Source organism: Ambystoma mexicanum, chromosome 11 (genome assembly GCF_040938575.1).
Source record: "Ambystoma mexicanum isolate Mex_15411 chromosome 11, UKY_AmexF1_1, whole genome shotgun sequence".
Lineage (NCBI taxonomy): Eukaryota > Metazoa > Chordata > Amphibia > Caudata > Ambystomatidae > Ambystoma > Ambystoma mexicanum.
The window spans coordinates 1,197,957,270-1,197,982,226 of record NC_090934.1 but is presented as its reverse complement, the minus strand read 5'-3'; the positions used below and the strand labels follow the sequence as shown (position 1 = coordinate 1,197,982,226).

The 24,957-nt window shown below is 45.1% G+C and overlaps 1 protein-coding gene across 6 annotated transcripts in view; it reads left to right on the top strand.

Moving 5' to 3' along the window:
- SIN3A (SIN3 transcription regulator family member A) overlaps nucleotides 1-24,957 on the top strand; it is a 1,166,566-nt gene that overhangs the window by 1,021,942 nt on the left and 119,667 nt on the right. For all 6 annotated transcript variants that reach the window (XM_069624553.1, XM_069624552.1, XM_069624555.1 and 3 more), the window contains exon 19: nucleotides 13,795-13,889. In XM_069624553.1, the coding sequence (XP_069480654.1) occupies nucleotides 13,795-13,889 (95 nt within the window). The remainder of the gene's footprint in view (nucleotides 1-13,794; nucleotides 13,890-24,957) is intronic.

Genomic DNA, 24,957 nt, shown 5'->3' with positions numbered 1-24,957 from the left:
ACAGCGCACAATACCCTTGGGTATCTCCATGCTAGTTACATTAGAGTTAGGAACATTAGTGTGCAAGGTTAAATGTTGCATTACATGAAGAGAGGTTGAAGGAAAGTTACATTTTTCATTAGAGAGGGGAGTTGAAAAAGGGGGTGGGGGTGAGGCAAAGCAGTGGGGGATTCAATAGTCCTAGGAGGAGTACAGTCAGTTGAAAAGCCTGTTCTTTTCTTAGAGCGAGTGGAGATGGTTCCAAAGTTTGGCAACCGTGCAGTGCCACTGTTTCCTGCACCACCAATGCCTGGTGAAATCCTAGCGGTAGCTGTCTGATTTCCCCATCGAACTGCCATTCTAGCGGAGAAGCTGTATAGGCAACCCCGTCCACCACTGGAGCATTCTAGCATGGTTTCCATTCCTTTTGGAAGCGAGAAGGTTCTGCTATGGCCAGTTCTTCTCTGAAACCGTGATGGGAAGTACTGTATGTGGCCTCTACTGGTAAGAAAGTTGTATGGGAATGCAGCTCTATCAGTGGCTTCTCGTTGCTTGTGCTTTACTTTCCCAAAGACTTTATAGTGTGAGCAGGATTAGTTGGGCAACACTTTATACCTGAAGTTAGATGGCCACAGTTTAGACCTGGTAATCTTCAGCAGTAACTTTGATACCTGCTAACATGCTGCATGTACTTGGTCAGATACAATTTTGTGCTCAGGGCATCCTTGTTGACTCAAGTGGCGCAATAGAAGATGTTGCACCTCGTTTGATGTAAAAAAAAAAAAAACATTTTTTAAATAAACTTGCTCCGCTTCTCTATTAACACGGTTCTTAGAGTTATAATAGGTCTTGGAAAAATATGATGGTCATTTTCCCTAGGTCTTCTCCAAATACTCATCCCCACTTCCTAAGAGAGACCTCATCTAGTGATTTCAGGAAGGTGGGTTTCGATAATAGGGTTGTGGCACGGCGGAAGGTGCAAGGTGTAGTACATACTGGTTCAAAAGATATCTGAGAGTTTATATTTGTTTGGTAGGGGATTAATCCGTATACATCCATCAAAAGGCAGGGTGGCTCTACATAGAGAGGACACAATCTGCAGCTGCAAAGTGACTGAAATTAAACCAACAGTAAAATATTGCAAATTAACTAACTAAAAAATGAACATCGAGAGTGGATTATAAACCAGTTTTAAACTGTTTCCTAAATGGTAATAGGTAGTCATTCATTGTAAGAGTGAGAGTTTGTATGACACAAATCCAGAGGTCTGTCCACCCAGCCTGGACTTGGTGAATTTAGGATTAGTAATGTATTTATTTTATTAATTTGTAACACTCTTAATATCAGCGAGTGGTTTCTAAGCGTGGAATCTGGATTGGAACCTGTGGCGTGCCGCGTTGTCTTGCTTCCAAGACAAACGAGTTGCCCCTGAGCGATCCTTCCTTCCTCTTGTAAGGGTACAAGAGACCTGCAAAGGTGATGTCAGTCTAAATACATCTATACATTCCTTTTAAAGGATTACCATGGTTTCCATGGACCAATTTATGTATAAGGCTCAATCATTTGAAAATTACCTGTAGTTTATTAGGCAGCCAATGCTGTGAGCTTAAGCCAGCAGGAGCATGATCAGATTTCAAACAGCAGCATGGCAGACGAGATTTGCATACACTGCAATCTAGATGTATGTTTAAGGGTAAGCCAAAATGAACCCTGGTCCCAAAGTCCAAACAAAATGAGATGAATGCATTGTTACTTTTGAAGAAAGGGTAAGGCAACAATTTCTTAAGTTGCCTCAGTCAAAGCCGGATTTGGAGACTGATGCTGCCTGCTATGCCAGGAGAGGTCTGAGCCAAATATGATGCCACGATTTGTTCAGAAAGAGGAATGTGGACATGGAGCAAAATATTCAGGATCAAAAGTATTATCCAATTAATATTTGGTATTAATAGGCAAAAATGTACATTTGAATCACAATAATTGTATGTCATCCTTCCAGTCTTTTAACTGCCTCTAGACAGTTATTGAAGGTGTTGATAGATGTGCCTCGATTTCCTGACAGCTGTTGTAAAAAGCTTTGAATCAGCATCATTTAGAAAAAAAAAGCCATAACTTTGGATATTAGCCAATGGAACCACATAGAGATAAAAAAGCAAGCAAGGAGGATAAAGCTGAACACTGTGGGATAGCACAAGGTAAGTTTCTTGCTAAGGTCAAAATTGCCCATTCCAGAAGAATCCATGTTCCATTGCCTCCTCCATCGAGCTCGTCTTTTATACTGTAAAGCATGTCAGTTGTGACAATCTCTGCTAAAATGAGGCCTACGGAGCCTGCTTGCGACAGATCAAGTAACTGAGCACCCAGAAGAACAGACTCTGCTATGGCAGCTGTATACTTTCTAAGTGTTTTGCCAAAGATTAAGTCTGTGAGATTAGATCCATTTACCATTTACAATGGCGTACCATTGCTTCTTTTCGAGAGAGGATGAATCTCCAAAACATAACATGGCTTTAGCCATTTTGGGAGACGGGTTGCTGGGTGAATCGGAACATTTTGGTAGTATTGAGATTAGTTCATATAACGTCCAAAGTCAATATGCAAAAGATTTCTGAAATTTAAGCCGAGCTAGGATCATGACTGTGATCATGCAATTGAGGGGCCAGATGTTCCACAGTTAATTTGTTTTCAGAAATGGTTCGAGAGGGAGTCCACTCGTTTTTGATAGGCAGTAATCAAAGTGGCCTTGGCAGATGGATTACCCAGTTAGTCGGCAACCAAGTAAATGTCTTTGAATACTTTAGTGTTTGGGAGAGTTTTGCTCAACCCTGTGGTGAGGTCTCTGTAACCATCTAACCTAATGGTAGAACAGTGTGTCACTCAAAAGGAAAGGGCAGTCTATCCAATGGTAGCTGTAGCAGAGCAGTTGGACTTCTCAGCAGTGGGCAGGATGGCTAGCAGGGAGGTACAATTAATCCCAATTAAAAAACACAAAAGTATACACAACATTGGCATACCGAAAGAATATACACTTTATTTTTCGAATGGCACTCAAAATATTTGATGCAGAAAAATATGTATGTGGGTTTCACAGAACAAATAGCTCAGCATAGTGTAAGTGAAACCTAGAAAATGGCCAATAAGGTCTCACCATTTCTCCTAAAGTGCAAGACTCCTACATGCTGGTAGACACATATAGACTTTCCAGACCTAAATCAAGAAAATGCCCTAAACAAGGTTACACGCAGCAATAGTTGCCACTCGGGATCCAAGGGTACTACACAAAACTTGGTACATGTTTACCACTAAATTCTGAATAAAGTATTCTACATAATACATGCACACATTACACAGTTGTAGCATTTAAATGTAGTGAAAAGGGAACCACATGAACAGGGGAACACAATGCCCGACACAGTCAGGGGGGCTATCAAACTCGGGGATCTCAATTTTTGACAGTCCCTATGCCCCATAAGGCATTTTACAAACCATGGAGGGAAACGGTAGCATCACAGTAATGCAACGTATTTCTTATGTAGAAGTGTAATGCACCGATTTCAAAATACCTCCTAAATTAGGAAATGTCTCTAAAGTTGCAGGGCTTGTACTCTGGAGACCCCCTTCCAGTTAAGTACATTTCATTGTCATTTGTTGGGGGAGTTCAAAGTTTACTAAAGTGCCCATAAGAAACTGGACAACGCCTGTAAGGTTGGCCTGTGGGTATGCTGAAAACAATTGTCCCAGATCCTCCCCACAGGTACCCAGAACAAAATTAGCTAACGATACCAGTGGAGACCCAGAAGAGATCTAGTGGAATGTTTGATCCCCAGGAGCAGAGAATGAGTCAGCTTCCAATGTTAACCAATAAGAAAATGCAGTTAAAGGGGATTGGCAGATGCAGACTACCATGTATCATTGAGATCCCTGCGAGCGAGTAGCTTAAATAACACGCCAAACCGCGGGCCAGAGGTAAGTACTTGGTGTTGGTTCCTAAAAACACCTTTCCAGGAAAGCAGAACAACCAACACAGTAAGTAAAGTCTTCTTTTTACAGCGTGAATTGATGGATCTGGTCACCCTGAGCCAACAACAACCCCGACTACCCAAACATTCAATCATCGTTCTTCACAGCAGTGGGCCCACTATTCTGAAGTGAAATTAGCAATGCAGATGGCTTCATAGGTGGGAGGAACCTGCATATGGCAGACCATGATAGCTCAGCAGGCAAACGTGGATGGCACACCAGCAGGAATGGCGCCTGCAGCAGGGCAACTTTTTTGTGCTGACCAAGGAGGAACCAGGCAAGCAAATTTTGTGGGTGTTGGTTTCCCAACACCACACCCCTCAAGACTGCAGCAGCTTCAAAAATCAAGGAGGCAAAACCTGGCAGTAACGTGAGGTTAACAGCGGTAAAGCTGCACAGAAAACAGTCCATGTATGGAAGGAATGGACCCAGCAGATGAGGACCAGTAGCAGGACACAAAACACTCTGGGTTTTGGATGCTGGGTGTCCTTCCCCAACTGGAGACATGCCCAGATCAGTTAATCCAGCCAGAAGAGCACCTAAAATGCAGTAACGAGAAATACTCAAGCTCGGGGGATTGCAACCTTTGGCCCTAAACAGATGTTTTAGCTGGATTCCCATGATCCCTCACCATTGACTATGCTGGCTAGGGCTGATTTGAGTTGTAGTCCAAAACATCAGGAGAGCCAATGGTTGCAGACCCCTGCTCTAGCTGTTAAACTAACCTGCTCACCCTCCAAAAATCCAGTAGCACTGAGCTCATGAACAGGGTTCCCCTATATGTCCTTTCGCTCAAGGGACTGGCTACTGCTATCCTACCAAACTCATTAGGCGATTTGAAACGCAGGTTTTGGGGGGTAGCCAATCAGGTTGGCCCCAAAAACAGCCAGAGACCCAGGCCTACCACTGCATGAAGTAAAGAGCCTGCCCATGGCCAGGAACTGATCCAAATCATCAGTTTGGACCACCCTGTAGGCGTCCACCTTGAGCTCACAATGTAGTGGCAGGGGCACCTTCACCGGGCTCCCAAAATCTGGTAATCCACTTGTATTGGCAAGATTCTTTGAAGGTTGAGTTTAATTTACACGGTAATCGATTTTGGTGGCCTGTATGGAGATGTTTGAAACTTTTATTTGGCATTTACTCCAAACAAACTAATCTTTCACTGTCCATGGCAGCATTGCATCTAATATGAAGTATGTGTATGGTGACCTGTACCATCTTAAAGAAAGCACTCGTAAATATTTTGTCACCTGTCACATTGGGACAAGTGCATTTCTCTTGGGTAGAGTATGTAAAATATGGAACTCTGCCTGCAGGTCCATTGGGATTTTTAAGAATTTGCAAGGCCTGCTTCAGAATAAGATCGTCTGACAACCCAAAAATATTAGAAAACCCCAAAACATGACGGGAGGTGTAGGGGAGCAAAGAAAAAGTAGACGGCCCATAATATGAAACTGCAGAACCCCCAACCCCCTTATTCCCCCAAATGGAATTCGGCCCAAGTGGCCTATAAACCTATTTTTTGCATTATAAATGAAAGCTTTGTAATGGTGAAGTTGCCCTATGAAATATTGGGATCATCATTTTTGGCTGTTTTCGCACAAAGTGGCAGGCTATATTAACATCCTGGATGAAACCATGTTTTTCTGTCTCCAATTCTAAAATTATTGGAAGGCTTCCAGGGAGCTCCAATATTCTCATTCAGCTGATGTAGGAGAACATTGGGATCAGAGGAGCGCATGTTTGGTGCAGGGAAGGTTTGTTTTTAGTTGATGGTTGATTCTCTGGATGTATCAGGAATGGCTATGAGATCCTTGTTTCTTTGAATTATTGGTCTAGGTTGGTAAAGTAAAATGAATAACATAAGGAACTCCATAATGATCAGACTATGCAACTTTTATAGGGTCATCTGATACTTCAGTAATTGAAAGGAAGACTGGTTCTAAAATGTCTCTTAATATTGTGGATACTGTAACTTGCGTCCGTAGTCCTTGGTTTTCCAGTCTTAGCGCATCCAGGTTGGACACACTGTATAACCAAAAGCTAAAACCACCCATTATTAAATAATGATTTGAAAACATAATGGCTTCTGAGTTATTAACACAGGCTTGTTTTGGACTACTGCCAGGTGGGTAAAAAGCAGATTAAACATATTTCTAAAAGCAACGATTAGAATCAACAAAGACTCAGAACATGGAAGATTCGGCTCTTAAACTTTGATATTCAACTTATGATTGATTGTGTATGTGGTGGGGTTGCTATGATCTGTATTATTGCAAGAGAATCGTGTCAGATGGAACTAAGTCATTAATAATAAATATTGTGGTGTTCGACGGCAGAATTTCTCTTGCACATAGAACCTCAATATTAAAACCTACAATTGCATCTTGAATTACCAGCCTATTTTTAACACTTATAAATAATCTGGAAGCAATAGAGTAATAGCAAGGAGGCGAATAGTTCATAGTTGAATGTAGTCGTTAAGATGGATTTTCAGAATCCTTTCTGTGGACAGATTGAGAGGCTGTCCTATTCCGGCGGACAGAGAAATACACAAACGTCCAGCTATTTATTTTTGGGTAGTGTGACTGAGCAGCAAGGCTTAGATTTAGGAAGTGTGTGAGTGAGGAAAGGTTCAGTAAAGCGCACACTGAGAACCTCTTGACACCAGTTAGGCAGAAGGTATAACAATACATTTATTTATTTACGTACTTATGTGCTGTCCCCTGTCCTCCATGCTCTTGGGATGTTCCACGAAACCACGGACGGGCCACAGCGTGTTGCTAGGTAGCATAATCGAATGCTTATTTTGCACGTGCAAACCTCGGCACGCCATACGATACCTCCCTAACGTGCCCCGCCCAACCATCAGTCCCTTTCTCTGCATCTGACTGGTATGGAGCATCGAGTGGCAGCTGCGCCTAGATGTGCATCTATATTCAAGACAACCCCCACAGCATATGCCCAACTTGTTTCACAGGTACGCTATGTACCCACAAAGCTATTTCTCTGTAGACTCGCACACCTTTTCGCTTATTGAGTTTAGGGAGGTCAGATGTGTGTTGTACTTGCTGCACGTGTGCCTCCTTTACACTCCGATCACTTCTGCACAGGCACGAGCGTTAGGAGGCTATTTTTTCAGAAACACGTTAAGGGAAGACCAATGTTTCATCGCATCAAGGAGAAAGGTAAGTGAATCAAAATTATTTACAAGGGCACCCTGTGCTGGTGATATTCTAAAGGGTCAAACTCTGGCGAGAAAGAAGAGGACCAAGAGGAAGCATCCTCTTCGATCAGAATGTTCGAAATAACGGTCTGGGACATAGTACAGTTCTTACATCCCACCACTCTAGTGGGAGGTGGGGGGCCGGGCCTTGACCCAGACATCACCGATCTTAGTCAGGCTACGGACAGATGAGGATAACTTTTACCACCCATACAACCCTGTATTGGGGGTGTAGAAATAGCTATGCAATCTTGCCCCCTGCCCTTAACTCAAATTTCTTCAGCAACCACTTCAAGGGTTTCTGAATCTGCTGAGCTCACTTCTGTGCTGTATCCGGACATGGGAGGTATAGGCTTTGTGGGTGCAGAGTCACTCGGCGTCTGGATTGGGTCCAGCTAGTCGGCAGTCCTGGCCTCTTGATGAAGTGGTTCCGGAGACTGGACAGATTGACACCCTACGCACGACAAGATGAACACCCCACGGAACAGACGACCTCCAGGACTCGAAGGCGGGTCAGGTGGCGATAAGCGACCCTTGTGGCGAGAACAAAGGAGCAAGCTGTGCACAGCCTCTCTTCAGTCCGGAAGGCTGAAACTACAGGAACGGGCGACTTGTCCTACAAGTTGAAAATATGTCAGTTTCCAAGGCTGAACTCTGAACGGCAACTGGCGCAGCGAGGATGATCATGAGATAGCTGGTCAAGACACCAGGTGGTCTAGGGAAACTTACACAAGCATAGCAGGCATGGATCCTCGAGCAGGGGGGCATGAGTTTGTTCCCACCACCCCAGAGGCGTAGGCACTGAGGGCCCTTTGGAGATCTGTAGAGCGTAGCAGGGCTTCCCTGGGACTTTACTGGAGGAAATGCTGGTTCACTGCAACAAGTACTCTAGCTGTCAGCAGGTGGCACTTCTTTGTAGGGTCTTGGCTCCACTGATGATCTGTCAAATGGCTGCAATTCACTTATTCGGGATTAGGACTGGAGTTTCCCCCAGCACCACAAATCTTGTGGCAGGGCCATTTTAGAGTAAATGGTACTCAAAATGCCAATTGTATTTTCCCGCACAAAGTTCACAAGTCAGAAACAAAGTAGAAAAACATCCACTGCCTCAGCCCATCCTGCTCCCATACTGCTCGTTACCATTTGTTTCCTAATCAGACTTCACCATAAGTTGCTGTGGGCACCTTTTAAAAATACAAGATTTCCACTATGGGTTTCAGGATCTCCCACTACTGATGGTCTTAGGAACTGATCAGTTGCCCCACAACAATGAGCAAACCGCAAGGGAAGTAAAGCACTCAGCTTCACTTTCAAAAAGTCAGGACAGGGAGCTGACAGTAAGCAAAAAGATAGAAGTCTATGGGAGGAAAGCGGCAAAATAAAATCTTTCCTAACAGCAACTTAAAAAGAAACCAAAGGATTTTCTGAACTAGCCTTGGGGGAAGAGGTCGGAATGGCCAACTGAGGTGATAAGCTAGAGCTTTTCACACTGTTCCCTTAGAAAATTCTCAAAATACTGTTGGCTTAGCAGAGGCGCAGACTTAAGCAATTGTGTTTTGTGTGCAGTACAATTGGCAGCACTTGGAGGCAGCCAGGTGATAGAACGACGCACAGAATTACAAAAATATACTATTGGGCATTAATGAACGTGCAGTTAAAATTTAAGAATTCCATTAAACCTAAACACACACTTACAGTAAGTAATCTCAAAGTAAGATTACACAACGAGTTACACTACAAATAGTAAATTGTATTTCAGCAATCGAAATGCAATACTCTACCAAGTAAAGTGGAAGAGAACGTGGTTAAAACATTTTGTTTAGGGAGATTATTATACAGGGCTCTGAGACCTGCAGAACCATTGAACCCTATTCCAGATGTAACAAACCCACCAAAGGGGGAGCCCAAACCTCTCAGGGTGGTAAGCGTGGCAGAGCAATCAGGCTTCGCTTCAGGTTAAGCTGGGCTATTCTGTAAGATCGATTAACGCAGTTAAACAAAAAAAAACACCCACTACTGGTATACTGAAAAAAATATACACTTTGTTAAAGTAACACATGAATATCTGTCAGTTGCAAAAAAATAAGTACTTGGGTACACATCACAAGATGTAATCAGTGTGGATATAAAAAACAGTAACTTTCAAAGACAGGTCTTACCCTACAACTAATAAGTGAAGTAATGATCTAGTGGCAGGCCCTACACATACGCTCTAAAAGGAGAGCAAGGGTGACTGAGACATAGACTTAGCATTCATCATCCTAACCAGTACCCCAATTACCACACAGACAATGTTTACAGTATTTCGGATTCCCTTGCACTATGAGTATGGATGATCAAAGTGCACACCATACACTACATGTGGAAAGGTGGTTTTATAATGAAACATAATGCCAGAAGCCAAGAGCAAGTTGGTCTTGGTGCCAGTCGGAAGGACTCCATGTAGTCCCAGAATAGAGCGATAGAAATGCATCAGTTAATAAAACGCACAGTAGCAGTACAATCAGGAGTAGCATAGAAAGGTAAACAAAGATGCATTTGCCACAAATGTGAAACTGTAGCCAGGCAGTTGCGATATGAAGGTAATGCAGGACTTTAAACATCAATCGAAAATCTGGAGCGCAGGCTAAATTTGTAGTCTTTATGCCTAAACTCCAGGAACCCAAAGAGATTCCAGGAAAAATGTCAATGTCCAAGTAGATATATGTTAGTCTCATCTAGAGAAGTTGATGATACATGTTTACAGTTCCCCAAGGAATGCAGGATTCTGCTGCACCATGGGTGGTGAGTTGGCAGCACCCACTCCAGAGGAGACACCATAGTGGAGATCCAGGGCCATTAGAGAGATCCAGCAAACCCAGAACAAGATGCCACCCACCAGGATTTTACCCCCAATGTAAGTGAATAGGAAATTATGGTTTTACACCTGCAGCAGAGTTCTCCGCCTTTAGGTGTTGCTTCCCGAAAATACTGTTACAGGAAGACGTAATATCGTGGCAAGTAACTTCTTTAGGATCAGTCACCGATGGATTTGAACCCTTAGCCAACGACTGCCCCAATGGGCCAAAAGACGAGTAATTTGCTATCCCACAAGTGGGACTCCTCATCCAGAGGCGAAAGCGGTAAAGGTGGGTTGCTCAAGGAAGTCTGAGGAACCCACCCAAGCAGGTCCCTGCAGCTTGACAGTCAAAAGGCCAGCACAATCGAAAATGGGTCTCAACACGGAGTTGACTGTGAAGGTGACCTAGAGGAGCTTGTTGGTGTTGGTTGCTGCTGCTGGCTATTAGGCGGCTGGTACACCAACTCAGGAGTCCCTATTAGTAAAGGAGAGATGCAGCCGCAAATACGGTCAGGACAATGGTTGCAAGATGAAAAAGGGACTCCAACAGCATGGAGGACTAGGAGCCGGAAGAGAACAGCCCAGATGGACATCTTCCAAACCGAAAATGAAAACTGCAACACAGGTGAGTGTTAAGATGGACTTATATCAGCACTGGTGGACCGATTTTAGGATGCTATCCTAGTTAGGGTTAACAGGAAGACTGAGAGTTTAGCCAAAACCCAGACAAGGTAAGTAGGGAGAGCAGTCAAGGATTAGTCTCCGGACACTGTGTAGGGTCAGGGGGCCACAATGAGTCTACACAGAATAACCCAATAATTCGGCTTCTTAGTCTGTTATACAAATAGGTTTATCTCTAGGCCTTTAGAACACCGAAAAATTAAATTAACAGGTAGTAATAACACACCATATAAAACAAATATATACAGTCACCAGTATGTTCACTCACAATACATACTTCAATAACTAACAAGGTGAAACAGGTAAGTGATGGGGATGTAGGTAAAGTGATCGGAACCAGTCACAAGTTCAATTCCTTATACTTTAGAAGTCTAACCCTAAGATGTATTGGCCCAAGTGCCTGAAAGTCACAGGTTCCAACACAGGGTTTCTCATCGGAAGGTGTTCTCTAAAGGGATGCAATGGACTTGTGGTGGTGATTTAATACGGTTCCAAAACTTTGTTCAACTATTTGTTAGAAGACCAGTAAGTTCTCTTTTTCAGGCCCAGGGCTAACCCAGGTGCAAGATACTTTGCCCAGGTTCGACGACCAAAGGTAAATAAGTGGGAGATGGGAGGCAAACGGCTTTGTACCCAATGTTATCCTATGGAGGCTGGGGGGAGGGTGGGGAACAGGCACAGATATGCTTACTTACCCCTTGAATCTGATTTGCCCAGATGTCTCAATGGGGTTGTTGGGAGAGCAGTCACCATCCTTTGTTTTGGTTAGCGGTGCCAAGGGGTTGCAGGTTCGAGGATTCTTCCGGTCTGGTGCAACTACAAGATGCAAGCCCAGTCGATGAAAAATTCAGACGTTGATGATGCAGGCCTCTTCAAGACACTTCATGGAATGGAGAAAGGCTAGCTGCAGTGACGATAAGTTTGCAGGCGACGATAGGCGTCCTTTCAGTCACAGACTAAGAAGCTGCTCCAGTATGTGTTCCCTTGAAGACAGGAAGCTGACATTTCGGGAGAATGTGACCTATGAAGCTAGCGACCACCAATAATTTTATTTAGTGTGGAACAGCAACAATTCTGACGAGGTAGATGGTCCGATCAGAGACACTTGCAAAGGCTCTGCGGGCATGCAACCTCTAAAGCATTGATACTAATTGGTCCCAGTAGTCCAAGGGCTGAAGCCCATTTTAGTGCACTAGTGATGTTTAGTAGCCATATGTGGTTAACGCAAATGGGCACGAAATAAAAAAAAAAGCAAAACCTTTTTTAAAAAGCTGCTACCGCCAGCTTGTTTTGGGGCACATATAAAAGTAACCAAAAATCCCAAGCTTAAAAAGTTAAGGCTCTGCAAAAGTATCCCCATTGCACTGCACTGTAACGTGCTATGTGCAGTATAAACATACAAGACTTCAAAAGGGGAAACAAGTTTTCCCAATACTGGAAGTCAAATGGACTAGTCGGTTTCCCCTTAAAAAATGGGCAAAAGGCAAGCTGAAGATGTTCCTTCCCTTCAATGAAGTTAGGACAGGATTCAAAACAGAGCAAAAGGAATGGGATTCCATTGAAAACTATGGAGGGAAAGTTGCAAAAAGCCAATCTATCCTAACAACAAAAGACCCCGTTCCCACCAGTGTGGCCAGACTAAAACTCTGCTAAAATAGTATTTGTTGCCAAAATCTTCCAGCATGTAGTTCAGACTGCTATTATTACAGAAATCCACCAGAATTGAGGAATGGATCCAGGTTTGCCTTAACATCCCACACACTCAGGTGCTGGCCCATGGGCAGCCAATAATCGCACAAAAGGGACCGGAAACTAAGGGAGAGGCAGCAAGCAAATCAGGTTGGCCCCTAAATTCTGCACGTGACCCCGGGCCACCCTGCAGGATGTGTGTTGGCAATACCCATGGACCCGTTTGAACTCAACTTAACCAACTTGGAAGCTGCCATGTGGGCCCCCAAAGAGTTTTTTTTTTTTTTTAACCCAAAGCATGATCAGACTTCAAATTTAAAATGTGTGCTTTTTCTCCTTGAGTAATTTGCTAATACATTTCTGGTAGTAGAGAAAAACCTTTAAAATCTAGACGGTTGGGGGGGGGCTATCCATTTTTTTCAAGTTTATCACTTTGATTCAAGCAGATGTTACCTTTTGAGGCATTGTGGACTGGAAAGGAGCATCTGGGACTTTGTGCCTGCCTCCAGAGATTACCGTATGCACTAAGAGTCAAGTGTGCGTCTTTTTTGTTACGTTTCTGTTATTGAGGATCAAAACAGTTACTTATTATATGCCGCTTGTTTTCTACAAATCTTTTTTTCTACAAAACTGCTAACCTATAGTGGGTATTCTTTTTGGCAAAGTCATGCTGTAAAATACCTGAATTTCACAGGTTACGGTAGCCGCTATCTCCCTAGTCCTGTTGATTTGGAGTGTTCCAAGTGGTGGAGAATGGAGCAATGGATGCCTGAGTAAATACATATTTTAACTTGTGTGCTCTTAAGTCTCATTGACCTGGCTTTATGCAGCTTAACGATCATCCGCCTCCAGTCTTCCTATGCATGTCATCCCAGAGTGGAGGTGGTTGGTGAGGCGTATATGCATGGGTTCAAGTTCTCCTGACTGCAAAGCCATTTTAGAAGGTCTCTAGTCCCTTCACTGTCTTGAGAAGGATATCCAAAAGTTGGGAGAAGTGGGGAGCTGATTAAATATGATTACTCTGTTTTGATGGACAATGCTGAGCTGCTTCCGTGACTTTCTGTTTGCACTTTTAGGAAGGGGGAATGGCCACAATATAAATTGTTAGTTTGTTAATGATTTCACTGGAGCGGGAGGGATGAAGAATCACACAGCTAAATACTGAATAGTTTATAAAGTTTAACTTTAGTGTAGTGAATTCTATACTAGAATTGCAAAGTTTGTGACTCCAGAGTTATGCTCTCCCTCCTGAGGTTCCAATTGGGTTTTGTTAAGTACCTTCAAGGCGAGGCAGACTTGAGCTCTGAGTTTGATTTTTAACCCTATTAGTAACTTCCTTTTGCTCTGTGCGTGATTTCAGCGTTGGTCTGACTACGTGGAGCGATATGGGAACTCTGATTCAACATCCCCAGAGGTGCGGGAACATCTTGCCCAGAAGCCTGTCTTTTTGCCAAGGTGAGTTAATTTGCAAGGCCCGCTAAGGCCAGGATGAGCATTCTTGGGAAATGGGACTGTGATGTACTTTGCATGAGTGGTGTTTAGAGGAAGAATGACATAAATGTCAAATGTTTTTCTAGGGATGAATGGTTAAGAGAGACTTCATGATCCAAGTGGGTGGATCCCTCTTGTGTACTTTTACTACTCTACTTAGTGGGGCTCCACTGAGAGATGGTTTGAAGCGGGTTTGTGGTAAAAATCGAATTTGGAAAGTGCATACAGCAATAAATACTAAGCTTGCATGATCCATGGAGCACAGTGCAATATTCAACTATTTTTTTATCAAAATCAAAGCTTTATTTTTCTCAGCCTGCCTTTCCCAATTTTGCACTATCCGATTGATACTGTACCAGCGTTGCCAGCAAAATCTCTCAACTCTCCCTGCAGCTCTGTGGTGTGCTTTTCCGCTTTACCGACCGGCAGCCTACCTTTTGGATCGGTAAAAGACTTTGAGCAAGTTTGAAAGCATCGGTTATCAACAGAGGAGTAATATGTAATTAGATGTTGATGCTGGAACACAGAATCATCTTGGCTCTTAACCTAAAATCAGAAAGCAGTTTGCAGTCACTTTGTGTGTGTAGCATTTTACAAAATTTTATGATTGACTGCCAAGTCCATTTCTGTGTTTAGATCAAGTTCTGTTGGTGCGTTTTTCTTCCATTTGATCTGGTGGCACTTGGCCCTGTGCATGCAAGTTCTGTTCAGGTTGATTAAAGAAGCTTTGAATCTAAAATCTTTAAGAATGTTATCCCTCTCTCCTTCCATCCCTGCCTCCCTTCGACTGCCGGGTTTTCACCTTATTCTGTTGGGAGAGTGAATGAGGTGGTGTAGTAGGAGTACCCCTAAGGGCATGTAGTATGCTTTCATACAGTATCTGGTCAATCCATCAAACACCAAAGCATCTAATACCAAACCATTGAAGTATATGCAACGAAATTCCATTCAATAGCCATTTCGTTGTATATAATTTTATGGATCCACTGAAATTAGTGGGGTGAGGGTTGGGGCTATGGTTAGAGTAGGGGTTAGATTAGGGTTAGGGTTAGATTAACGGTTACATTAGGGTTGGGGCTAGGGTTAGATTAAGGGTTACGTTAGGATTGGGGGTGGGGGTTGGGTGGGGTGAAGATCAACATTACTTATTTAGTCTTCCATGGCAACATCAACTGTTTCAAAGCTGAACCTGGTCTCTAAAGCTTTCCGCTTTAAGACCACCTTGGAACAATCAGGATTTACTTTTTGCTCACAGTGAATTCGTAGAGCAGCTTCTCCGACACCTGTTAAGGTACTTGTGCCTATCCACGGCAACACAAACCATTTCAACACAAAGTGAACTTTACCAAAAGAGACTGCTGCAGAATATAATTAATTGTAAAAGAGGTATACTTAAAACGTTTCCTAATGGAGACTTTTAACCCTCCTTATGTCACTTTAAGCAAGCCCATTCCCTTGACAGAAAACGTTGTTCGACCAGCAAATGCCCTCTCCAACATTCCTGCAATGTTTGGGTTGTGATCTCTTGCTCAGAGAAAAATAAGAGCTCTGCAGGATATCTAGCTAACACAAGAGGACTCCATACTGAATTCTGTCATTGTGCCGCCTATGGTAGGAGATGCCTGGATTTGTTTTTTTGTTAATAGTACCCAAAAACAGTGGAATACTTGGGACAGGAAAGCCTGCCTCGATCGCTGGCAAACCAATGCATCCATGCTTTTAACAAGTGTTGACAAAGGGGTCATGGGCAAAGGTCATCGGCTGACGTTATCACTGAAACAATCAGGCTATCATTGGATACTCGGAATGGTAACTAATAAATCAATAAGCAAGACTACACCATCAGAAAATTAGCAATAAATTTGTAAATCCCTACAGATATTCCTACTTTATAATAGAAAGTCCTCAACCAAGCGTTCAGTCTCATTTAATGAATGTACGTCATTGGCAATATACTGTTGGTCACGCTGTAATCTTTTGAAAGGGTTTTTCAGAACCTACTTTGGTGAGGCGTTCTTACAAGCCAACTTGAAGTTGCATCCAGTTCAAAGTATTTGACCAAACGCTCCGTAGTAACCCAGCTGACCAGATGGGCTTGTAACCAAGCCCATCTGGTCAGCTGGGTTACTAAGGAGCGTTTGGTCAAATTTGGTCTCCATAGCGAGTACAGTTGGTGTGAAGTACAGTTAACGAGCAAATTATGGCCAGAAATAGGGGTCCACATATAAAAGGACAATACTCCTATGCTCCTTCCTCTTTCCGCTATACTTATGGGAGCTCCTGCAGAGTGGGAATGGGAGTGGAGCCTAAGCACAGCAATGCGCACTTCTCCTCTAAAAATATGCACGCTGAGCTGTGCTGCATGTGCGTAACACAACCAGGCCCTCAACTCTGCCCCCATTCTTTCTGAAACCTCGGTCCCAAAGCACCCGGAGGCCCTCTAGGGCCTTCTACAAGCACGACTCATGGCCACCCTTTGAGGGAGTTATTTTGTTGAGAGTTTTTGGGACCTCATGTACTCGAACTCTGTTGCAATATTTTAAAAGCCTCATAAGGGAAGTGCTCTTGCCAGTCACACTGCAGCTGCTAAAGGGTCAACTAGTGAGCCTTATGCAACTGTCCCTCGGGAATTGAGTGATCCCGGTTGTCCCTAGATCCGACACTGTGGTCTGGACAGGACCGGGTGAAGACAGCCCAAAATATGTCCAGCAGTATGGAAGGACCCCTCCATAGCAGATGGTGTGACCCAGGACATGGGTGCCAGGCCCTTAGAAATAGCATGGAGAGACTTGGGCTTCCAGGAAGCCCTGAAGTGACAGCCAAACTCTCAGGATATCAGTAGGAAGTGGCTGTGCAGCGCTGCAGTGCAGTCCCAGGCTGGTGTAGGCCAAAGGCAGAACTGGCAACAACTCAGACCTTGAAACAGCAACAAATGCAGAGCAGTTCTTGTTCAGACTGGTTGGTTCCACAAGTCCCAAGAAGGACGGCAACCGGTTCAGATCTTCCCATGTTGATTTGGTGGCAGAGATCCACAAGGTGGGATTTGGCTTGGCCAGTGCTGGTCACAGCAGCAGTCCTCCAATGGTAATCTGGCAGTCCTTCGGTTTCAGATGTTCCCATTTTGTGTTAATTATCCCCAATGGCTACATGTCCTCTGCTTTTGATCCCAATTATCCAGTCCACCTATGAAAATGACTAGCAACAATAAAGCGCTTGATACTGTACTATCAGGAGCATCCTCCCAATTATCCCAGCAACTTGATGTACCTTGGCTGAAGTGTGAATTTGGAGCAAACATTCCCAAGAACCAGTTCACACACAAAGCACTGCCAAAGAGTCCAGAGCTGATGCGCAATGAGTCCTAATGCAAAAGTGCATGCCCTTGTTTGCTAATTTCTGTCCTGAGAAGGAAGAAAGACGGGCAACAAGTAAGCACACCTAAACAGGTCTTGTACCACAAGTAACCATTTTGAGCATATGATATTTAAAAAAAAAAAAAGATGTTATTGTGGAAAGAAAATAAATGTGCACGCTGTCCATTGGCGACAAAGATCATTTATTTATTGTTTATTTTATGTATTTATTGTTGCCTTGTTTTGCGCTTATAACAGTAAGTCAATTCTGTTTCAAAGCGCCCACAGGGCAACGGGGGGAACATGCGATTGAAACATTAAATACAGTGGAGGGGAAAAAGGACAAACCTACTATGGCTTGTGAGTATTCAGAACGTGCAAGTGCAGCTAGGAAGAGAGGCTTGGGGGTAGGTGCTGGGGTGTCTGTTCTTGTGGATGAGCAACAGATGAAGTACATGGTATGTTAACTGCTCAACGGCCTCGAGCCGCCTTGTGTGGTGAAGTGTGAGCCTCCAGGACCAGGCCGCAGGGTGCTGAGGCAAGTGCTGAAAGGTAGACAGAAGCTGGGGTGATTGGGTGTGGAAGGTCAGTGACCCAGTGGATGCAAGTCCTGCTCAAGACGCAGAAGGGGGAGGCTGTCCCATAGGGGGGGGACCTGAAGTCGGCATCCTGCCCTCTGTTTAGCAAAACGCTTCACACACTGTTGGTGCCAGAGGAACGTAGAGGTGTAGAAGGAGAGTATATAGTAAGAGAGTTGCAGATAATGTGATACCTGCCCCCAGACGGCCTTGTGGATGATGCAGAGGGATTTTAATTTAGTCCGTGCAGCAACCGGGAGCTAGTGAAGTCTTTGATGGTCGGGAGAGATGCTGACCCTGGGCTTAAGGCCAAGGATAAGTCTTGCTACCCTATTCTGGATTAGCTGGAGGGGTCGCAGAGGGGAAGAAGGTGAATTCAGGAGGAGGCTATTGCAATAGTCGAGCCTAGAGAGAACCAGGGCGGGTAACATTGAGCTTCTGGAGGAAAGTGAGAAAAGGGCGAATTCCTTTGAGAAGGAGGAGCTGAAAGTGTGACTTCTTGGCAATGTCCTGAGTGTGAGGGAGTAAGGGGAGAGAGGAGTCGAGGATGACTCCCAAGGTTTCTGGCTTCAGATGAAGGAGCAGGGGGTGAGCCGATAGAGGAAGGCCAGAGTAAGGGGAATGAGAGAGTAGGGGTCTCAATAGGAAGGATCTGTTTTGCTGGCATTGAGGCAGATATCGTTGGAAGTGCACCAGGACTGGATTGCAGATAGGCAGTCAGGGATGATGGAAGGTGCAAGGGATTCAGCAGGAAATTTGAAAAGGAGTTGTCGTCTGCATAACATTGGAAGCTGGAGGAGAATGGGGAGTGCCAGCTGAGCAAGTAGGTGTTAAAGAACCAAGGAGAAAGAGAGTGGTTAATGCCCTGGGGGACACCCACATGTGGAGAAGGAAGGAGAGGAGAATGTGCCCAGAATGACTTGGTGGGGGGAGGAGGGGTTGGGGGTGTGTGTATTGTGGAGCCTTTGTATGAGGGTGTAATGGTTGACCATGTCAAAGGCAGAGGAGAGATCGAGTAGGATTAAGACAGCTGGGGAGATGGAGTCCAGTGATGCAAGCAGTTCTTCATAGGTCTTCAGAAGAGCAGTTTCCATGCCTCTGGATGCTCGGAATCCAGATTGATGGTCGAGGAGACCACCAACAAGTTCACTGTCCCCAGGAAGGGGGTGATAGAAATAGGGTGGTAGATGGCTGGACAGGTAGGGTCTGCTGAGGGTTTTTTCAGGAAGGGCGCACAAGAGAATGCTTGAGATATCTGGGGAAAGATCCAGTGGCAAGAGTGGTTGCAAAAATCAGCGAGTGCGGGAGCAAGAGAGCCAATGTTGTCCTTGATGGTTCTGGAGGACAAAGGGAAACCTGTTTGGAAGAGACCTTCATAGAGCAGACAACTCTGGTAACTTCTTCCAGTGTGACGGGGCAAAGGAGGAGAGGGAGGAAGGAGGACGACAGAGGGACCAAGGGAGTGAAGGATGCGTTGGGCGGTTGAGTAAGAAGGGTGTTCAGGATGTCCTGTGTTTTAGTGGCGAATTGTGTGGCCAATGCGTTTCAGAGGGCTTGGGAAGGAAGAGGGGAGGAGACTGCAAAGGTTTGGCTAGTTCCCTGGAGATTTTGAAAAGTTCAGCCGTGTTGTTGGATGCACCAGATACCTGTGCCTGAATGTGGGCCCTTTTCTTGACACGGATCGAGAGTCTGTATTGTCTTTGGAGCAGGCGGCAGGCCAGTTTGTCAGAAGGTGAGCCTGAGGTTTGCCACTTCCGTTCTGCTGCTTTGCACTTTTGTTTCAGGATTGCAAGTACAGAGCCGTACCAGGTGTTATGCTTTGCTTAGAGGCGGGTTTATTCTGGTGGATCCTCATGACTAGGGCAAGAATGTCAAGGGTTTTAGTTTTGGCCAAGTGGAGGTCGCTGAGAGCAGAGTCAGTGGTAGAGTCCGAGATGGGGTGGGGGGGGGTGAAAGTGGATGAGAATGCAGCAGCTGACACACATTTCATCAGGCGGATGTTCGTGAACGAGGTTGGCAGGGCTTTTGGGGGTGCGGTCAGAGGGCCGAAGGGACCCAGGTGGGAGAGAATGGTCTGACCAAGAGAGAGGGGTGACGAGAGAGGGCATGGGGGGGTCAGAGTGGATGAGGGCGTCCATATTGTGTCCAGCCGAGTGGGTTGGACATGAAGGGAGAATGGCGAGGGATAGGGAGGTGCAGAGGTCAATGAAGAGAGTGGATGCTGTGACAGGGTGTCCAATTGGATGTTGAAATCGCCCAAGAGGAAAAAATTGGAGGTGGTTGAAAGTAGGGAAGAAAAGAAAGCAGCCCATTCAGAGAGGAACAGAGTGGTGGCGCCTCGAGGCTGATGGATGGAGCAATGGTCAGCAAGGACAAAGGATAGATGGCCGGCTTGCATACCAGGCTCTCAAAGGAAGAGTTGTGATGGGTGGGTATAATGGAAGAAGGATCCCACTCGGGGAAGATTAAGGCAACCCCACCGCCAGCACGGTGAGGTTGAGGCTTAGAAAGGATCTTAAAGCTGCCGGGGGGAGAAGAGAGTCAAACGCAAGCGACTGAGCTGGCATTGAACCATGCCTCGGTAAGAGCGAGAATGTCAAGGTCAGTGTCTTCACGAAGGAGGGAGATGTTGGCAGAGTGTTTGTTGGCTGAGCAGGCGTTAAGGGGTGCCAGGCAGAGGAGGTCTCTGCCTTTGAAGGTTTTCTGGGGTGGAGTACAGGGGCGTGGTACACCAGTCAGGGGCAGAGTGACAGGGAGAAAGGCAGGTGAAGGAAGAAAGTTAATGAGGGTCGGCAGAATCCGATCAAAGAAGAGGTTGGGTTGAGGACTCTGAACCAGGATAGTGCCTGTGTGGAAGACATTAACAAAGCAACGTAAGTCGGCCAAGTGGACTTTCCACTTGGTGTCACCGTTACTGGATGAGGATGTGAAGGGGACATGGGGAGTGCATAGGTTTGGAGAAGGGACCAAGAAAAGGATGTCGGTGAAGACCTCTCTAGAAGTTGCACTGACATGGGTGTCTGCAATGGGTAGGCCAGGGTTGGCCCTTAGTATGTCTTGCTTGCGCTTTATTCTTCCAGGCTTTGTAAGAGAGCGACGGTAGGTGATAGTGTAGCAGTTTGGAGCAGATGGGAGCGCTGCTAAGAGCCATTGGGATGGCAGAGGAAAGTTGGAGAGGAGAGGCTACACTGACTTAGCTCACAAATGGTCAAGTGGTATACAAGAGGACACAAGATGTGATGAAATGTGGGGGGTGCAGGATGTAACAACCTCAGTTTTTAGATATGACAGTCATAAAATGGTGCAAATGGCAATGCAAACGGGAGTACAGGATGTTAAAGCACAGCACCAGGATTCGAAAGTAAACTAACTTCAAATTACAATCACAGAAATGCAGTGAGAGGGGTACAGTAGGACAGGCAAGAGAGGGTAGAATGAGAGAGGCACAGGAATGGTTCACGGTGTAAGTGGATGAGGTAATATGAATGGATCAGCCATCACTCAGTGGGACAGCAAAGCATAGGCGTGCTTGGGGCCCAAGTTCATGGATGAGCAGGATGTTCACAAGTGTCTGCAGCATAGTTTATGGTTGGAACGAAAGGTTGGGGGGGGGGGGGGGGGGGTGGGACCTCCTAGCTCTCCCAGGCCCGAACAGGTGGGGGGCCAACTAAAACCTACTGGTTTCCTGATTGGCCAAAAGGCGCCTACCCTGCCCAATCGGGATGCAGGAAGCAAATTTTCATTTTTAAGAGGTTTCATTAATAGTGTACTGCTTGATGGTAGTGGCTGAGATTGTCCTGCCATCGTTGAAAAAAGCTTGCCTCACAGCATCATGCAAGGGGAGAAGGCAGGCCATGTGTGTTCCTCCTTGAGCGTCGATGGGGGTGAGTGTCTATGAAAACTTTTCACTTCCACCAGCCTGTTGAGCACATATCACCACTGGTCGAAGTGGGCAGGAGCGGTCGAGAGCGGTGCGCCTCTACTTCTTTTAATTAAGTTTTACTGTTCCTATACTTTTATTTTAAAAAGAAACCGTTCCGGAACGATTTCGTTTTAAAATAAAAGTGTAGTGAGAGGTTGGAACTTGCACTTTCAGTGCACTACACAGGACGTTTCTTTAAAGAGCAGGCACATGTGTTTTGGGTTTTTTATTGTGCATGGCGTGGAGCGCGGCGATGGGGTCTTTGGGAGCGCTGCAGGCCAGTATGCAACATAGCTCCACTACTTCTTTTCGTACACTTCGACCACTGCATATCACAAATAAAAATGTCTCAATAGTACTTCACTGTAACAAGGGTTAAATGGGAAAAGATGGGAAAAGCAGGTTAATGACTCAAAAATGCCTCTCACCCAAAAAACTGTTACGAGCCGGGCAGAAAGCAGATATACAGAGGAACTCCATTGGAGACACTGGAAGAAAGTTGCGAAAGAAAAACAAATCCTGTAAGACAATGCAAGATGTATAAAAACAGGAGATTATGTGGACTAGAACAATACTAGGCTACAGCGCAAGGGCTTAGCTACTGTGTTTAAATTCCTGCATGGTGAAGCCCAAGCCTATCTTATTTCCAGGCTCAAAAAGAGATCAACTGGACGCTCTATGTTCTAATGACCCCATCTGTTTGGTACAACCTCTTCGCTGAAGAAAATTTGCGGTGCTAGCTTCAACCTCTTGGCCCCTTCCCTCTGGAATTCAATGCCTAAACATCTTGCTGAAAGTTGCTCAACGGCTCTATTCAAGAAGCGTCTAAAAACATTCTTTTTTGATGTGGGACATGGTTAACCTATACTGATGTCTTCGGTATCCACCCTCTGTACATGGTGTTTGTTAATAACATCTACTGATATATCTGGCCTGCTCGAGGGTGGTTTTGGTCCTCCACTCATTTTTCTGCTGGCTTGTTTAATTGTTTGTATGTTTTTCTTTTGTGAGCACCCTGAGACCTACGGGTTAGTGGCGCAATACAAAAACACAGATCCACAGATACACTGCAAAGTGATGGATGAAAAAGTTTTGAATTAATACTAATCAATTTCTCTGGGCAGCTAACTGTCAATTCCACCATTTTTCAGCCTGCGATTAAATTCCAGGATAAAAAAACATGTGCATATCCAGTTTGGTCTCCACCACAAAAGGAACAGTGCACAAGTGGTAAGTAAAAATAATCAGTTGCAACTCCCACCTTGTTTTGACAGGTGGCACTTGCGCAACCTTGCATCATCATTGCAGACTACTGCTTTAAACAGCTGTGACAAGCTGAGTGATTTAGGGGTTCTAGCTCTTCTGTAACAACCATATGTATCTCAGATGCTCCAGATCCTAGCAAGCAGAATAGAATTTAGAATGAATTGTGTCCTCCCACGTATTGTCTGCTTGCAGCTTTGGAACCCTTTTTCATAGTATTGGGCACCCACCCATTGCCTCGGTTCTATTTTTCCACATTCTCAGCACGCTTCGGGCAGTTCATCGCTGTACCGATTTCTCATTGCGTATTTTTGAAGTTTGTTGGAAATGTCTACACCAAACACCAGTTTCAAACGGTGCTCCTGTTGGGCAGAATTGCATGCCGTTCCCTCTGGGGCCACTACACACAATTAGGACTACAGGTGTTAGCCAAACCAACCTTTGGTATAAGTCTGTGCCACACAGTTTTTGGTAGCGAGTTGAGCAGCCAGGCTTATCTCAAGAGTGAATGTGAGCAGTACAAGTAATTACACAGAGGACTTTCAATCATAGTGGTTCAAGTAGACACTTCTACTCAAGGTTTCTTGGTAAAACACTTATTAATTTATTACACAATAATTTAGAAAACATTTCGCTAGAAGGAGACAACTTGATATATTATACCAATACACTTCAATACAAAATATTTTGAGACAGTTTGAGCTCCCCTGAAATAGGAGCCAAATGGCAGTTCAGTTACTTAGAAGTGAGCAAAAAGGACAAGTTAAGTAGAATAGATCACATATACTTGTTAGACAATGCAAATAGTTTCAGTTCACCAGAAGAGTTAAATTCAAGTCAATAGTCTAGGCCAAAGTCAATGGGCTGGTCTTCTGGATAGGAAAGAGCAGTTCTGGTATCAAATGGTAAAGTCTTTGCAAACGTTCTCCGAAGTAGTTTAGGTGAAAAAGAATCATTGTCGGGTCACAAGCCGATTGGGCCTTTAAATTGGGAAAGTTTCACGAACTTTCACCGCGAGAGTGCGGTTCTCTCAATCGGGTTGCCACAGTACCTTGTTATGAAGAACATAATGCAGCTGAAGACGTTGGTTCCTGGCAGGTCCTGCAGATCTCACTGTTCCTGAGCCTCAGTCGTGGAGACACAAGGGAGGACTTCGGGGGACTCCTGCACTGCACGGGATCGTCGAAAAAGCAAACCAGATGGAGTTACTTCAGTTCCAGTAGCTGTAGATTCAAGCACAAAAGCTGGTATCCCTCTCCCTGGTTAGTCCTAACCATCCTTGAGAACGGTATCCACGTGGCTTACAAGTTGATTGGTCCCACCAACTCAAAGGAAGTAGTTGTCCTTGAAGGGGCTTCTCTGTCGAGATGAACTTGGCAATTCAGACCTGCAGCAGGGCTTCACCGGGCAAACCAACGGTCCAGGAGTTACAGCGGCTGTCCTCTTCCAGCTCTTCTTCGGTTCTTTTGTTCCAGTATTCGACTCTGCTTTTCAGTCCAAGAGACTCGCCTTTTAAACAGTTCTCTCCCTTTCATTACAGCCTAGCTGTCCCTCACCCAGCAGGGTGGCTGTCCTTGCCGGTAAGTCAGCCAGCCAATCATGCCAGAATGCATTTGGGTCTTCTAGGAGACTAAGCACAGGGAGTTTCAGGCACCTCCCTCACTTCCTGCCCACCCCAGATAATCAGACGCCAGAGGCGGTCTTCAGTCCTGTAGCCTGCCAAAGGCATACGAACAAAGGGACCAAACATGGCTTGACGCGCAGAGACGAACACTAGAAGGCCCTTTCCAAAAAGAAACAGCGAGAAAAGAAGACCGGGACCTGTTTAAACAAAGGGGCTTAAGGCGCCATCTTGAAAAACATGGCTCCCGTGATTTTCAGCTACCGGTGTTCGCGGTCGGGAAAAATCATGGTAG